This window comes from Python bivittatus, unplaced genomic scaffold, assembly GCF_059951505.1.
Source record: "Python bivittatus isolate LINGU-HERP-01145 unplaced genomic scaffold, Pbiv_v1 ctg000220_np1212, whole genome shotgun sequence".
In the NCBI taxonomy this organism is placed as follows: domain Eukaryota; kingdom Metazoa; phylum Chordata; class Lepidosauria; order Squamata; family Pythonidae; genus Python; species Python bivittatus.
In genome coordinates this window covers 41763521-41780734 of record NW_028277048.1, presented here as the reverse complement: position 1 = coordinate 41780734, position 17214 = coordinate 41763521, and the positions used below count along the sequence as shown (strand labels likewise).

Sequence of the window (17214 nt, the reverse complement as noted above, 5' to 3'; positions counted from 1 at the left end):
CCTCAAATTAAAGCTGACAGTCTGCAGTTAAGACACATTGTGTTTGTTTCATTCCAAATCCATTGTGGTGGTGTATAGAGCCAAAGATGTTAGAATTGTGTCGATGTCCCAATATTTCTGGACCTGACTGTATATCTGTTAGGTTTTGTATGATTAGAAATGATAATTTACATAATATAAGTTTGTTGCACATTTGTATAAATGTTAGTTTTAATGCGCCAGGATAATAACTTTTTTTAAGAAAACATTCACAACTTAATAGGTTTAGTTACTTAGATTGGTTTTATAGATTTTATAGATGTAATGTTCATAATACTATGCAATACTTAATTCAAGTTATCTATATTTGTATGAATGCTTTATTATCTTTAACTGTAGTTTATCTTGCTATATGCTGGTCATTGACTATGTATGCATGCACGCATGCATGTGCCTCTATCTGTTCCAGAGCTTTCCTTTTCAGTGCCATGCATCCCCAAGAAGCCTCTCAAGACCCTTCTTCATCTTAGTACCTGGTAGCTTCAGTCAACTTCCGGTGAATCTCCTCATAAACATCCACATTGAATGTTCTTTGGACAAATGAGAGCGCCATCTTCAGGGCTTCCACTCGCAGCTGTGGGCAATGGTCAGCGATGAACTGCAGTCGCTCAATCCGCATCAGGCCGCTGTAACTTGCTGCATACTGCTCCAGATCCTGAATGTCCCAGCCGGAATGAAGAGATCATGGATGGTAGTGCGTACTAGCCCAACTATCAAGCTCCTTGCATTTTTAGTCCAATAACTATAGAAGAACCATAGAGTTCCCAGATGATTGCTAGCTCTAGATCCTGAAGCATACAGGAATAATTCCTTGACGTTTTTGTTTTTTAATGACAATTGCCCAAATTGTACATTCATTTCATTTTTGCTATATTATCTAATCTGTGTGACAGGTATCTATGCATCAAAATTCTCTGTAGAATAAATGCAGTGGATAACATCACACTACTGTTTTTAATCTCCAAAAAGAAAAAAGTCACAACTGGGCTCACTGAGGAAGTGGGTTCTCTCTCAGTAGCAATTACTACACAGGCAAACACTTCTGTATTGAGAACTCATGTCTGGAAGGAGGATGATCACAGAGGGAAAATCATGACAGTATTAATAAGTATGTGTTTATAGTTAAGTATAGTACAATACCTGTTTTACTCCCACAACAACTTTGTGAGCTATTTTGGGCTGAGATAAAATGACTGACCCAAAGCCGCTCAGTGAGCGTCTGTGGCTGAGGGTGAGTAGACTTGAGCCAGGGTTTTTCCACTCCTAGCCAAAGATCTTAACCTATACGCTGTACTGGCTCATATGATGATTATACTCTCCAAGATTGCAGTGCAGAGAAGGAAGAACTAGTAGGAACAGTTATCACAGTAATGGTCTTGCTCCCTTGGGGCACTAGACATGAAGTTCATGTAGACCTTGGTAATATTATTCCTAATATGGGGATAATACTGACCTATTTCATAGGGCTGTTGTAAGGTTTATAATCAAAAACACTACCAAAATATAACATTTGTTTTAAACTTACAACTCAAACTGATAGCTCTATGAGAAAGCCCTACAAGGGGATAGCACCTTCCGGTCTCAAAAAGCTAAGCAAGATCAGACCTAGCTGATGCTTGTAAGACTAGGAAGTTGAAAAAACATTCTGGAAGAGGGCAATGACAACCCACTTCCATAATGTTGCCACTAAAGCAACACAGGCATCTTCATAAGGTCACCAACTGTTAAGCTTTACTCCAAGAAGACTTCATCTATATAAGAAAAGGAAAATGGTGGGCTGTTTCTGTTTCATAGCATGAAAGAGCTTCTGGCAGTTGTGATTCAAATTCCCCCCCCATATTAACTGACAATATAAATCCATTTTCCTCAATATCCTAGATCCCCACATCCCTTACTGCATTGTCTCAGTTCTTGTCAAACATTCTGAAAGCCCAGATGACATAGAAATCAGAAAAATAAAGTAAAATACACAGATAAAAGTATATAAGCAAAGGTTACAAGTAAAACAATAAACAGGCAGCATTTGCTTAAATTAAGGACTAATGGAGAACCTAGGTTTTAGAAGACAATTCCAAGCAGCCTGGTTTTGTCATTTTTGCCCTCAAGCACATACCAGAGTTGGGTTCTCCACCACATAGTTGATATCAGGTGCATTTTGTTGATCTTCTTGGGGATCTACATCAATCTGCATGGGCTCTACCGCACCCTGCAACAGCAAAGAGTGTGAGTGAAACAGAAATGAGGATTCTCCCTCCCAGCCCCAAGAGAAAGTTTCCCATGTATTAGCAAGCAAGTATGATGGGGCTTGACATCTAAGCAATGCATCTATAGCTAGAATTTTCACTCCCATAAAATTGTTTTCCAGATCTGCCAAAAGTACTACTCTCACTTTGCACCACTAATTCACTCAATAGATTTCTTTGCTCTCAATAATAGAGGTGATTGACCATTTTCTGAACATAAAAAGGCAGTCAAAAACATTTTTTAATCCTTTTAGTATGAACCAGCTATGTATCAGTTTCTACAAAGTTTGTTCTCAGGTAGAACAAATGGAACAATGTTATATTGGGAAAGAAAAAAGAAATTAGCAGAATTTAGCAGAACTAAAATGGGGTACTTCTCTTGCTTGTCAGCTTATTATCCCAAGTTTATACTGTTTCATATAAATCATAGGAAATTCTAGGTATGCTTTTGATTTCCATTCATAACAAATAGAAATAATTGTTAACAAGAATATCAACTTAAATCTCTGTGGAAAATTTTCAGCCAAATCCAAGTGCACGTATACTGTATACAGTGCTGTATCTCCATATTACTACCATGGCTGAAACATGGAATAATAGCCCGAAATTATTTTCTTTTGCTGCAGTAGTTCAGTATCCAAGATCAGGGCTGGATTTATGAGCTGGCAATTTGGGGAGCTGCCTGGGCTTTCAGACTTTGGGGGGAGGGGAGGAGTGCCCTCATCATGAATTTTCTGCTCAGCAATTTTCTCAACAGTTAAAATGAAGAGCAGCAATTTTACATGGCATGAGCAAATGCAGATTTACAATTCCATACATGCAAATTTACAAACTTATACAATATGGATAAATCAAGCAAGCAAATATACATCAAAAGCATGGCTATAAATGCAAAGAAAAGTAAAACTATTTAGAACAAATAGAAGAGAACTAAATATGAACCATACACTGTTAGCTCTAAAGCCAGGTCTGATCCACTACAGATGTCATCTTTTCCACTTATTTGGTGAAATTTTGATCTAAAGCACATCAGTATCAAGAATCTCATTAGGTCACACCAAAGGCCTATTTTTATTCTATATCCTGGCCAGTTAAGTTCCTCTAGAAAGTCCATAAGGAGGACATGAAGGCAAAGGCTTCCTTGGAAGTTTATCAGACGTTTATCAATGAGAAATGAAAGAAAATTAGTTTTACAGCATGACAGCCTGCCTACTACCAATCTTCCTCTGTGGTATGAAAGAGAGGATTGAATATGATGTCATAGGTTGCACTCTTGATTTTTAACAGCACAGTGAAACCCTATGCATCAACCCAAAGCCCACAATGAACCAAGGGGCAAATGCCACATTGTACAAAATATATGCAATGAAACCATAACAGGGTTCCTCTGTTCCCAAATCCTTTTTTATTTTAAATCAACAAAAAGGAGCTTAAAAGCCTGGCATTTTAAGGAGAATATGAAGGATGCTTACCTCTACTATTTTGTTTGCGTAATATAGTCTTGCTGTCTTGAGGGTTTTTACTACATTTATGGCATGCAACATGTATTCTGTACTTATGTTTGCATCCTCTGAGATACACATAAGTTCCAAGGAAATTGTTTTGATATGACATAAGCATCACAAGAAAGATTGAAAATCTTTGATCTAGATAAAATTTTATAATCTGCCATAAGATCCTAATTATGTACTTGTGTGACAAGATGATGTTATGAGCCACCCAGAGTCACTTAGGTGAGATTGGTAGCTATACAAATTAAATAAATAAATAATGCTACATGTGACAGATTTCTTTCTTTTTCCCTGAACCCTATCATTTCAAAGGGTACTTTAAAAGGCTGGACAACAGAATGTTCAAATTCTCAAAGGTTACAGCCTTCTGTGATTATGAGTGACCTGCCTGAACTTTCCCTAAGTTTATAGCATTCACCTATGCTGAGACCCTTATTATTTCTTCCATTAACCCTATCCCCCAAGTGGGCCTGGATAAGGAAACAGTGATAAACTGGGCTTTACAAATTTTCTCCATTTGCAGGCATTAGAGCTACCAGATTGATATGAACATTTTAAGATAATGTATCAATGCCAGATCATTGGTAAATCTATCTTAATGGAGTGCAGATTGGCAGCCTGAGATTCTGCAAATGCCACTGGACCACACTTGCCATCAGAAATACCCACTAGTTAGGAAGGCTAGGACTGAAGTAGCTAGCCTAACAACATATGAAATGCCACAGGTTCCATACCAGGTCTTGTCTGGTTAGCAGGAACTCTCCAAAGTCTCAGTCAAAGCCATTCCTATTGCCCAAGGCTTTTCAACTTGAGAATCTGCATTCTTTGCATATTAAATGTGCTCTATTACAGAAACAAGACATTTCTAGAAAAATGTGCTCTTTCACAGTATAGACTTTCTAGAAAAAGAAGACATAATATAACATTTGAGTCCTTCATGGATAAAAGTGGTATAGGAATCTGAACGTAGAATAATCATACAAAGGGCAGATTGTTTATATATGAATCCTCTTTATCATTTAGACTTTCAGTTCTTGGGTGCCCCTGACTTTTGTGAACATGCTTTTTATGGTGAAGTACTATTTTAATTTTGGGGTGTCTGAATGTCATAATGGACAGAGCAGTGTCAGGATGATACCATGCAATTGAATGCTCATCCAATTGCCATTACCAGGAGCTCTCCTTCTGTCAGCTCAAGGACTGTACTAAACTTAGCATGGTATATTGGTCATGTACTCCAAAACCTAGAAGGGTAAGGGCCACAAGTCAATTTTGGAAAGAGTTATTGGGGGCTTGAAGATTTGAAATAGCTTAAGGCAATCATTTCAGTCCTTAAAAGCCACTCAACTCCTCCAAAAAAAAATCTAAAAAGGCCTAGATTTTCGACTTCACCTACTCTGTGGGGTCCCTGAGAATTGCATAAAGGGTTCTGGTGAACTATATTTTTTGCACACATTGTTTTGTTTCCAGGGATTAGAATACTGTGCTTTGTTACTTAATAATTTGCTGCCAAATTCCAACTATGTGATTTCTGGAGGCCACTAAAAACAAACAAAAATAATGCAAGAGCCATACACAGTCTCTACACCTCTTATCCCTATTCTAGTGGAAGATTGGTGATGATTTATTTCCAAAATGACAGCCTTCTTCATGCCAGGACTTCATCTATGCAATCCCTCCCCCCAAACAATGGATGCCAAACCAGTCTTGCAATTTTCTTAGCTTCAGTATAGTCAGATAATCCTGTTGTGTTAATGTTAATTGCTTTGATTTTAAGTATTGACATTTGTTAAGAAAAAAATAGATATGCAATGTTGTGTTTAAATCATTACATAGAAGTAGAAAAATGTTTAAAATACATAAATCAAATACATAACAAATTAAAACCATAAACTGCTATGAAAAATTATAGTCTGTCTCCCACTGCTTCGGGTCTGCAAGCTTTCAACTGTACTTAGACAATGAGAGACAAATATCTTTACTAGCAGCTCAACAACATGTAACAAAATCCCTTGTTATTTGAAACACATCCAATTCAGAGAAAGGATTTTTTTAAAGAGAAGAATAATGCCTTAATGCTGATAAAACTCAAGTCATTCTCACTCAGACATCCTTGAGTGCTTTCTCCTTTGAGATACCTCATAAAGTAGGGTGCAGGCTGATAAGCAGGCACTCAGGCTGAAGTCTCCAGATGTACCTGGGAGGAAGAGGTCTGACCTACTGCTGCGGGGAGTGTTGTATAGATCTGTCACTGACGAGGAAGCTGAGCTTGGAACTGAACTATCCCTCATCCTGTCCTGACTCTCTGTACCCCCTCGCCCTGACACAGAGCTCGCCAGCTGCTAAAGGAAAGAAAGGAAGTTAATGCCTCTGCAGTCATAAACAACTATCATTCACGGTAGGCTTAGAATAATATGTTCTGGCTTTCTTTCTCTTTCACCTTCATAAATATCCCCCTTAAGGTTATAAATTAGCAATCAAGTGCCACATTCAACAAGCAACAAATGTCAAATCCACTGGCTTGGATGCAACACTTCCTAAATACTGTATTATAAATAGTAAAATCAGAACAGATGCATTTCATGAAACTTGTGACATGGGTAATATGATTTTGGGTTGCAGAAAACTTTCCATAGTGCTCTTAGAGGTGCCAGAAAAATATATGACATCTCTAAGGTAAGATAGATGAGGAGGGGGTTTGGGAAGGGAGACTGCAACAGCAGGCAAAAATCTTGATTTCTCAAGCACTTTTTTTCTTAATGCTGCAAGCCTATGGCCCTTGGAAAATGTTTTAGGAGACAATGATCAGAGAGAAATCCAACATCAGAATTCCTCCCTCTGTCTGTTGTCATCTTTCAAGGCTGTTGGTTTCAGGCATCAGTTAAAATCAACAAAAGAAAGACCAAAATGCCTTTGAGAAACAAAAGTGAACTTTTGGGACAGGAGACTGTAATCAGGAAGGAGACAGAAAGATGCAAAAGTTTCTCCGCCCTTATTTTTGTCCTGCCATTCTACTATTCTTAATGCATCAACAACTGTAATGTTTCTGAGATGGGAGATAGGATTGCATTGCCAAAATGTCTGCTCACAGTAATTAAATTTCTCATTACATTTCAGACATTGCTTTGGTTGATTTTCATGTTTGGAAGCAAATGCACACTTACAGAAGGACACAAAAACCAACCAGTTTATTCTGACTTTTGAGTGGCAGCACTTGCTGGGGCACTGCATTTCATAACTAGGAGATAAAACAACTCTTCGTTATGCAAACAGTGCTATAATTCTCTTTCAGTCATCCTTACTGAAGGTCAAGGTGGGCATGGACAGCTGGTGACGAGAGTTATCTATATCTACTTTCCCGCTTTATGCTGTAGTGTCACCCCACAACTCCCAGGAAAAAAAGAAAAGCCGAAGTCGACCCTAGAAGACCTTCTAAAACATTCAAACTAAGCATATCTACTGTGTTTTGGGAATTCCCAAATATTCTCCGTCCGTACGTGGAGTGAAGAACCCCGGACTGACTCCTTCGGCTAGCCAGCAGCCCTCAGAGGTCACCCCTACAGCTTCTACAGAACCAAAAGAAGAGCGGGGAGGGGAGGGGAGGGAGGTGGAGGTGTAAAGGGTGTGTGCGGAGAAGAGACGCAGAACCAAGCGCACCAGGCGGCGGGGCCTCTCCATCTGGCGGTAGTCGCGGCCAACGACTCGCTCCCTGGGTAACGGAACTGAGTCTTCGCTCGAGGCCGCCCGTGTCTCCCGCGTGCCTCCGCCGCCTCCCCCTCCTCAGGGAGGCAGTCCGGGGAGCTTCCGAGAATAACACATGGGCTGATCAGCCGGCGGAGCTGCTCAGCGGTGGTCACCAAACAGGCTCCTTCCCGCCACCGCGTTAATTACCCAACGAGCCACCACAAGACACGCCCTGCGACGAAACCCCCAACCGACCCCTCAAAACTTCCTCGATACCTGTAAATTGAAGACTTGGACGGGTAGCGGCATATTGACCCTCGCACCATGCACCTCCGGGTCACGTCCTCCCCTCCCACTTCCACGTCCGGATCACTCTACGCAACCGGGTCAAGCCGGCGACAGGTAAAGCCCTTAAAGGGACCGTACTCCTTCAATCTCCTCCCCGATCACCCCTTCCCCCGGTGTCCGCTTGATTTGGCCCAGAGCGGGCTCGAAGCCTGGCCCAGCGAGCGCAGCGAGAGCCAAGCGCCCGCCCCGGCTTCTTCCGCCGCGGCTTCTTCCGCCGCGAGCAGGAGCGGAGCCGCTGCTGCCGGTAGGAGACCAGAAACACTCGCCTTGGCGGGTAGCGGGAGGGGCCGAATTCCCATAGTGTTTTCACGGGGGGAAGGGGGGGTCAAGGTGTGTGTGCTTGTTGCCATGGTGAGGAGCGGAGGCGCTTCTATGGCAACCGGTTTGGGACGCCTGGTCCCCAGAGAGGTCTGCCTTTGGGGAAGTTGTCCCGAAGAAAAAGCCAGGACGACCCTAGGGGTTGTTTCCAAATGTGTTAGTTTTAAACTCTCTGCTTGAAATTACAGTTGACCTCAAGATGATCATGAGGCCGTAGTCCTACCTAAGTTTACTTAAGAATAAATTCCTGCTCACTGAATTTTATTTTTGAGTGAATGGTCCAAGGATTATACCACGCAGCAACCTGTAGCAATAATATCCTCCTTGGGGAAAACAGTTGTTGTTGTTTTCTGAAAAAAATATAAATACTGCTTAAAATATATGCAGTACTTTGTTTTTTGTTTACTGGAGTAATATATTAATTGATCTCGTACTGACATACTTTTTGGGAAGCGCAAAAGATTTCTTTATCATGGCATCAGTGCACTTAAAAAACAAATCTGTAAATCTGACTTGTTTTGTTCTACGGTATTAGGGTTTCCTAAGCACACTGAAATCAATTAATTAAAGTGCATCTGATTCTGTGCAGAATGGACTGCATACAATGTATTTCACAGCCCCTATAGTATAAAGCAGGGGTGGTGGCCAATGTGGTTCTTGCCTTAATTTCATGCACTCCTTGGCCTTATTTCAAAAGCCCTCTGCAGACACTTAATTCAGATGATTATGCAAGGATGATCTGGATTTTCTGGAAGGCTGCTGAATGAGAGAGAGAGAAAAAGGTGTCAGAGAAAAGGGGGAGCATCAAGGAGAAAAATGAGGCATTAGGAAAACAGGTAATATATGATCTTATCCATTACTTAATTCAGTAACACCCACTATTGATATGTGGCCCTAACAGTGTATCACTGAGGGTGCATGTTCCTAGACAGGAAGACTGTGAGTCTTTTCCCTTCTTTTGAATAAACCATCTAACTTCAATTAATTTCTTTTCACTTATTCCCAAAAAAAGAAGCTGAATCATATGAAAAAAATGCAGTTAAGTTTATCTCCATACTTTGGGGGAGGGAGTTTCTACTACATTAAGTATACTGTAGATTGTATATATAGGTTATATACAATAATTAGGTATTGTAGATCACTATTTTTAAGTAGGCTTAAACTGATAGAACAAGTAACAGAAACTTTCAGCATAAAAGTAATAATCTTGAATAACTTGGATTTGGATAAGAAGATTCTCCCTCAATTATATTTCCCTTTCTTTCAGCAGGTTTCCTAAACATTATTTAAGGCCATTCCCATTAATAATGTACATAAAGCTCTAAAATATATTCAGTTTTTTACCTAATGTCTAATGTTTCTTTTATAATAGCAGATCTTCAGCAGCATCCCCTACACTAAAGCTCTAACCAAAGCATCAGCAGGTAACTGGAAAGACTTGGGAGCTATCACAATAATACTGGACCAGGGAGATCAATTATGGTTCTGTATAAAGCAGTTTCATATATACACATAATGTAAGTCCACAGTAACAATTTTGTTGGTGATTTTAAGCCATTTTGACTCTTATCTCATGGCTACTTAAAACATTCAGGTTTCAGATTTTTTTTTTCTGTCATATAATAGATGACAAATCCTGTATTTTAGGATGACAAATCCAAATGCAGAAATAGAAAGAAATCAACCTCTATAATGATTGAGTGCCACAAAGATGATGCTGTATGGCTAAAAAAAGTCCCACAAGTTCAGTAATTTTTACACAATTGGGCTTCATTGGAATTCAATCATCATCACTGGAAAGTGATATCCCAGTTTTACAAGATGGCAAAGGCCCTTAGGGGCTGAAGAATGAGCTTTTCTTGCATTAGGCTCAGTAAGATATGCTTCCTGCTCTCAGTTATCACTTGTACAGTTCTCCTTTTGCTAATTCCCAAATTCCAATCCAGCTGGAGATTTAGAATCTATCCTCAGCCACGCCTATCACTTGTTTTTAATAGTTCCAACAAGAATGATATCCCACTACAGCAGGTGGAGTTCAATTCCCCTGATCCTTTGGATGCTGAGATTAACAATATAGTGCCCTTGATAAAACAGAACCTATTAGAAAAATGGAGTCATTATGTCATAGACACTAGTGGATCCCATCTGAAAACTAATGGAAAGATAAATGAAAGGCCACACAGTGTGATACATACGGAAACTGCTGAAGTCTCCACTAAGGAGAAGTTGGAATTGAAGGATATTTTTATTGCTGTGAAAACCACAAGGAAATATCATAAAACAAGGCTAAACTTGCTGTTCCAAACATGGATATCTCAGGCCAAAGGACAGGTAAGCACACTATTTATTTAATAGTTACATTATTTTGTCAGTTACATTTTATTTATTATTTATTAACAGTTTTATATATATGTGCATGTTAAAGCATCTTTCAGAGGTTGAACATAATGTCCTTTTACCTTCACAGTTTTGGATGTTATTTAGGGGACATGGGAAGCACAACTCATTTGCATATTATCTTTTTGTGTGATATTACAATAATTGAAGTTAAATCTCTCATCCAGTTACATGTAAAAGTGATAATTTACCATCACTTGTACTTCTCCTCCTCCTTTCCCCAATGACACTAGAGTTCTAGAAGCTCTCCATAGCAGGGAAATTCAGGGAGCTTCATGGCATGGCCAAAGAATGCATTGCAGGAATCGGGGGCTATTCAAATTAGTCCCATCCCTTGCTCCTAATGAAACAAGTCTGCAGATTCACCATGCATCAGATCAATTCTGCATGCATGCTGATTCTGACATGTAGAGTTCTGTGTGAAGGTAGATTATGATTGGCTAGGATTCTCATGTGGAGAATTTATGTTAGTTATACAATAATTCAATTGAGAGTATGAAACCTTTTACCTTTGTTTTGTTGGGATTTTTGTTGAGTTAAAAATAAGAAGTACATGATTGCTTTTTGTGCAATATTAGACAATATATTTGGTTTTCTTTCTATCAAATAATTTAGGTTAACATTGTTGAAACCTGTCCTTCTTTTGCTTGAGGCTGTTGGAAACCAATACAACATACTGACTGAAACTAACAATAACATTACTTTGAAATCTTCAGGAGGTTAACTAATTCTTGATTTGTATCCTATAGACATTTATATTCACAGACTGGGAAGATCGTGAGTTGCATCTTAGAGCAGGTAAATTGCTTTTCAGTTTTCAGGTTTATTTTTAGGGAAAGATACAAATCACTGTTACAAACTGCTGTATGCTTTGCAAACAGAAGATCCCCAGTTCAGTCATTGTCTTGAGGGGGTGCAGGAATCAGAGTTCCTGTACAGAAAAGCAAGGGGTTGAAAATAGGTGCTGTCCATAGGGCACTTGCTGCTTGTGATGTTATATTCAGTTATTTCCATTTGTGGGTACAAAAAGTGTATTTTCTTTTTGAAATGCTGCCTATTCCCCTCCATTGGGAATTTTGTGAAGGCCTTGATGCTAATACTTTCAAGTTCCTTCAATCTTTTAATGTTCAGAAAGGAGTAACAATATGCAGTGCTTGTGGATATGAATGAGATAAATTTAGTGTAAGATATGTTGCAGCTTTATAGTTGTAGAATAATGGAATTGCAAGAAATACTATAAGACCATTAAAAAGTACAATAATTTTCTTACATTCCTGGTGAAATTTTCAGAAGCATAGGGAAAACATATATTCATTATTTCCTATTAAGACTATCATGCTTGCCAATCCTTAAACTTACATGAAACTTCTTTCATCAAGGATAGAAGGAAACTCTCCCGGCATAATGAAACTTGTCCTTCTGAAGGTTCTTAACATCCAAAAGATCAGTAACAAGCAATTTCCTAAGGTGATTAAGAGAGGAAGTGGGCAAACTCAGTGTCTTTTAAAGATGCCAGCTGCAGCTTAGGCAAGATGATCTAGATCCTCCGCAGCTAGTATTGGATGCTTATGTAATCCTCCAGGCTCTTCTTCATATACTTGCTATTAGAAACTACATACCTTCTCCAGTTGCAATCATTTTTATTTTACAGGAGATCACATAATTAATACCAACTGCTCAGCTGTTCACACCCGCCAAGCTCTTTGCTGCAAGATGTCAGTGGAATATGATAAGTTTCTAGAGTCTGGGCAAAAGTAAGTGAAAGTCACTGTTTCATTAGTACTTTCAGTGCTCTTTTGGCTTCATAAATTAGTATCTGCTGCTCTTTTGATCAGTAGATAGCAAAGGAGAATGCTGGGTTTGATCTAATTTTATGTAGTTGAAAAGATTTTCTCCATTTGTTCTCTCCCCACCCACCCAGCATTCTAATTATGTAATTTGCATTGTCACAAATAATTCTGAAAGATGAAATCCTCCCAAAAGAGAACTTTGTTATATCTTTGTTATGACCTCCGTTGTAACTTCCTTTTCTGCATTTTCTGCAGGTGGTTTTGTCATGTAGATGATGACAACTATGTGAATCTGCAGAGCCTCCTGAGTCTTTTGTCTGCTTTTTCACACAGCCAAGATATATATATAGGAAGACCAAGTCTGGACCATCCAATTGAAGCAGCTGACCATATCCGGAATGACGGATCAGTGAGCACATTCTTTCACTGTTTGTTTTTACAAATTGAACAAATCAGATTTTTGTACAGCCTCTGCATGTTTACTTTCATCTGGAATTCCTCACCCTATTTTATTTTTCCAGCCCACCAGCATGGGACCAGGCAACACTTCCCTAAGAGGCATGGCTCAAAGTTGATTTCTGCAGATGCTATTTTGCATTATTTGGGGGGTGGGGTGGAGGGTTTTTAAAGAGTGCTTATGGCACTCATTTTACCCCTTAAAACCCCTGAAATTCCCTCCCCAAACAGGTCCTGGCCCTTTCCACTTTGGGACTGCAGCTCTCAATATGTCATTCAGAAGCTGATTACAGGTAGTCCTGGCTTACTGACCACTTGTTCATGACCGTTCAGACTTATGACAGTGCTGAAAAATAACTTTATGGCCAATTTACGACCTTTGTGGCGTCCCTCAGTCACATGATCGCCATTACAGTCAGCACTCATTGTCCTGTGCTTGACCTGTGGTTTTTCTTTTTTTGCCCCCCTTGCAGAGCAGAGAGATTGGAGAGAAAGGGATTTCAAGAGAGTAAGCTGTTTGCTTTTCTACACATCAAAAGCAATGTGATTGCGCCAGCAGCCCCGGGGCTGGGAGCTGCAGATATGCTATGCAAACAGCTGACAGTACTCTCTTGAAATCCCTTCTCCAATCTCTCTGCTTTGTGAGGCAGGGTGGGGAAGGATCTGGCAAAGGAGAGATTACCTACAGAAATCACTTCTTTTTTTTCTCCCCACCCCCTGCAGAGTGGGGACATTGGAGAAGGGATTTCAAGAGAGCAAGCTGTTTGGTCTTCTGCACATCGACCAATGCAGTTGCACCGGCAAGGGGAAAGGGTCAAAGGAGAGATTGCCTACAGAAATTGCTTGCTTTTTCTCTCCCCCCACCCCAGCAGACCAGAAAGATTGGAGAAGAAGAGATTTCAAGAAAGTACTGTAAGCTGCTTGGGTAGCGCACCCACATTTCCCAGCCCTGGGCTGCTGGTGTGATCTCATTGCTTTCGATCTGTAGAAGAGCCAACAGCTTGCTCTCTTGAAATCCCTCTCCAATCTCTCCACTCTGTGCTGGGGGGAGGGGTCTGGCAAAGGAGAGATTGCCTACAAAAATTGCTTGCTTCCCCCCCACCACATAGTGGAGGAGATTGAAGAAGGGATTTCAAGAGAGTACTGTAAGCTGTTTGCGTAGCGCACCCGCGGCTCCCAAGCCTGGGCTGCCAGCACAATCACATTGCCTTTGATGCATACAAGATAGTAAGCAGGCACTCAAGCGTTCCAAAGGGCAGGGGAGTGGTTAGGAAGGAAACAAAAGCCGAAGGTGTGAAACCGATTAGTCTTGTCCCTTTTCAGCCGGAAAGCACAGCCGTGGTCATGTGATTTTCCACTTAATGACCACTTCACTTAGTGGCGGAGTTGTCTGTCCAATTTAGGGTTGTTAAGCAAGGACTACCTGTACGTCCTGCAGGCCAGAATGAATAAACTGGTGGAGGAAGAATGGTATCCAGTAGAAAACACCAGAAAAATTGCTAGAAGGCAGTTCAGTGTTTTTGGCTTAGATTAGACACCTTCTTCTCCATCCCTCACTGCCAGTCGTAGTAGGCTAATAAAATTGAGAGCTTTATTTATAAGTTTGCCTTAGAAAAACAGAGCCCACTTTATAGGCGTAGAAAATTAATGTATCAAATCATATTTTGCTGTTATTATAGGGAAAGAATTCAGGTGATGCTGTCATGTCTGGACAAGTCTCGTAATCTTTTCTATTTGTGTCCTACACTAAAGAGCATACTATGAAACCAATTAAATCCTTCTTAATAATTAGGCAATTATGTAACTTATAAGCAACATGTATTTGTAAATATATAACACTTCAGAACACAAGAAAAGTTGTTTTTGAAAAGAAATGAAAAGATTTAAGCTTCTTAATGTGAAATAAGAAATAAATGTGTAGATTTTCACATTTTAAAACAAATTTCAAATTTCCACTTTGAATTTGTAGGTAAGGCTGTGATTACATTCCTTTACTTATTATCGACTGTTTCTCTGTGGTTCTGCAGACAGAATTAACTCTGCTGATTATTCTGTCGTATAGCCACGGAATAAATTATTATGATTACAATCCTATACATGTTTGTTCCAAATAAGTCTGACTGAACCCATTTCATTGCAACTACATGAAGAATTAGTAATACATAAAGGAAGACCACAGCTGGTGTATTTCTTCAAATTCAAATTTGGTTCAAGATTGGTTTCTTGAAGCTCCAACCATTTTCTGAGGTTTTCTAATAGACAAATAGAATTGAACATGTCTGGCTGATCAGAAAAGTCGTTCTAACAAGTCTCTGTTTATTTTGCTAGACCACTACAAAATTCTGGTTTGCCACTGGTGGTGCTGGATTTTGTATCAGCAGAGGCCTGGCCCTCAAGATGAGTCCATGGGCTAGGTGTGTGCAGTTCAGAATATTTGCCCCCACCCCTCAACCTGAAGAGAACTGGAGAGAGATTCATTCCTTGATTTTTGCTTTTGGTAGCCTTGGGAGCTTCATCAGCACTGCAGAGAGAATTCGCCTCCCTGACGACTGCACCATTGGCTACATCATCGAGGGGCTCTTGGAAGTGAAACTGTTGCACAGCCCCTTATTTCACTCTCATCTGGAAAACTTACAGCGGCTGCGTGGTGGAGCTGTACTCAGACAAGTAAGGGCAACTCTTATCTGAACTAAGCAGATACTTCCTACCCACCACCGCCCTTGTCTTTGCTTCATGGTTTCATGGGAGTTTCTAATTGAGTCTATGCTGCAGGTTTGTTATCTGTGACAGTATTGATGTAGTACAAATAAAATACAGAAGCCTTTTGTGAAATTCTTTCATGGTGATGGGAAAACAAGGAGAAGGAACTAGGGGCATTTTTTAAGTAAACATAAATAATAAGTGTTAGTTGCTCTTAAAGTATTTTGGGGGGGAAGGTTGGGTCTTGAAGTTATGCATAAAACAATTGGATTAAACTTCAGGGTGGAATTTGAATACTTGTTTAAAAATGGTTACTATGTGTGGAAAACGGAACTGAAGTGAAAGAGTAAGTAGGACGTAGGGATACTTAAAGCAAAAGAAAAATATGGAAAGTAGGTAAATGTTATACTTCTGGGATTTCAGGGAAGTTTCATCAACTTTATGAATACAGGTAGTCCCCATTTAGTGACTGCCTTGTGTAGTGACCATTTGCAGTTACAATGGTGATAAAAAATAACTTTACAACCAGTCCTCACATTTATGACCTTCACAGGTCTGTAAAGCAAAGGAAAGCTGAAGTAAGATGTAAGACAGTCATGGTTTCACTTAGCATCTGCTTCACTTATTGACCAGGTTACTAGTCCCAATTGTGGTTGCTAAACGAGGACAACCTGTAATTTAAAAACAGTTTATGATTGTGTTGGCCTTACTTCCACATCCAGTAACATACACTCAAAGGTAAAAAAAGCAAATCTTTGATTTCTTTTCCTAAGGAAAAAGATGGCTACAACCAGTATGGTAAGGAGATAAAAAGATTTTTTTTTTCCTGTAACAGATTAAGGATTGGAGTGAGATCCCTCGATAAGCATGGTGGCAGCAGTTGTGGGATTCTATTCATTCTCCCTTCACCAACTAAGATACTTAAAATGTTTGGTTTTTATAACTTTTAATTGTATTTCTGATTTTACTTTGTTGTAAGCCGCCCAGAGTCCCCCGTTGTGGGGAGATGGGCAGGGACAAATCAAATAAATAATAATTAAAAATAATAATAATAATAATAATAAATTGGCCCTAATCCTAGAGAGACTGTAATATATTTCCAGTCCTTGGTAGCTAATCATACGAACTGTGGAAACCAATTTTAGGACTTGAATGTGCTCCAAAACTTAATTCTTTTAGTTAGTTAATTAGTTAGTTAGTTATCCTATTCTAACAAGTGCAGTTTTGAGTATTTGGGCTGTGTGTTTTTTTTTCCAGGTTACCTTGAGTTATGGTGGCCCAGAGAATAAACGCAATGTTGTGAGTGTGGGTGAAGTATTCACTGTACAACAAGATCCAACTCGGTGTGTACATTATTTCCTAAATGAAATCCCCTATCCTACTTGTTTGGCCAAGAAATTCAAACATGAGAACTGAAAATTGCCTGATTATGATCCATTTATATATTTGCAGGATTAGACTATAACTTCTTATCTTACTCTTTGCAGGTTCAAATCTGTTCACTGCCTCCTCTACCCTGAAACTCGGTGGTGCCCCACTGTAACGGTGAAATGACATCTACCCTTTCATGTGAATCTCTTATACAGCTCTCTTTCAATGAATAGTCAGAGCTATATTTTGGAGGAAAAAGAAAGACAAAGCAAATCCCAAACAAATCAGCAACTCTTCGAAATAATGCTTGAGAAGAACTTTGGCCTTGGGCACATTATAAATAATATCTGCAATGTT

The 17214-nt window shown here is 39.6% G+C and overlaps 2 protein-coding genes across 10 annotated transcripts in view; one reads left to right on the top strand and one right to left on the bottom strand.

The window, feature by feature from the left end:
- The window catches only part of GPS1 (G protein pathway suppressor 1), a 19692-nt gene extending 11824 nt beyond the window's left edge, over positions 1 to 7868 (bottom strand). Inside the window, exons 1-6 of one of the 3 annotated variants that reach the window (XM_088138439.1) lie at positions 7754 to 7801; positions 5932 to 6135; positions 5482 to 5557; positions 5030 to 5037; positions 2153 to 2245; positions 513 to 694 (exon numbers count right to left, since the gene is read on the bottom strand). In XM_088138439.1, coding sequence (XP_087994565.1) covers positions 513 to 694; positions 2153 to 2245; positions 5030 to 5037; positions 5482 to 5557; positions 5932 to 6135; positions 7754 to 7786 — 596 coding nt within the window. In that variant the 5' untranslated portion in view covers positions 7787 to 7801. Of the gene's footprint in view, positions 1 to 512; positions 695 to 2152; positions 2246 to 5029; positions 5038 to 5481; positions 5558 to 5931; positions 6136 to 7753 lie in introns of all 3 variants that reach the window. The other 2 variants (XM_088138437.1, XM_007434181.4) reach the window with 2 other exon arrangements.
- Positions 7824 to 17214, top strand: RFNG (RFNG O-fucosylpeptide 3-beta-N-acetylglucosaminyltransferase). Of its 7 annotated transcripts, XM_007434183.4 has the most exons (10): positions 7886 to 8069; positions 8841 to 8979; positions 9516 to 10474; positions 11290 to 11338; positions 12192 to 12294; positions 12586 to 12739; positions 15115 to 15200; positions 15288 to 15453; positions 16744 to 16829; positions 16974 to 17214. In XM_007434183.4, the coding sequence occupies exons 3-10, from the start codon at positions 9992 to 9994 to the stop codon at positions 17038 to 17040; spliced, it is 1194 nt and encodes a 397-aa protein (XP_007434245.1). In that variant the 5' UTR covers positions 7886 to 8069; positions 8841 to 8979; positions 9516 to 9991; the 3' UTR covers positions 17041 to 17214. The 7 variants fall into 7 exon arrangements, with proteins under 7 accessions (XP_087994566.1, XP_025026249.1, XP_007434245.1 ...); XM_025170481.2 differs by lacking the exon at positions 7886 to 8069 and adding an exon at positions 7827 to 7879 and having other exon boundaries at positions 15115 to 15453; XM_025170483.2 differs by having other exon boundaries at positions 9519 to 10474; positions 15115 to 15453.

Excerpts from the sequence above, each read along its gene's own strand:
- RFNG (XM_088138440.1), top strand. The coding sequence starts at position 9,992 with ATGAGCTTTTCTTGCATTAGGCTCAGTAAGATATGCTTCCTGCTCTCA. Across the intron at positions 11,339-12,191 it reads TGAGTTGCATCTTAGAGCAG|GAGATCACATAATTAATACC; the intron begins GTAAATTGCTTT and ends TTTATTTTACAG. Across the intron at positions 15,454-16,743 it reads GTGGAGCTGTACTCAGACAA|GTTACCTTGAGTTATGGTGG; the intron begins GTAAGGGCAACT and ends TTTTTTTTCCAG.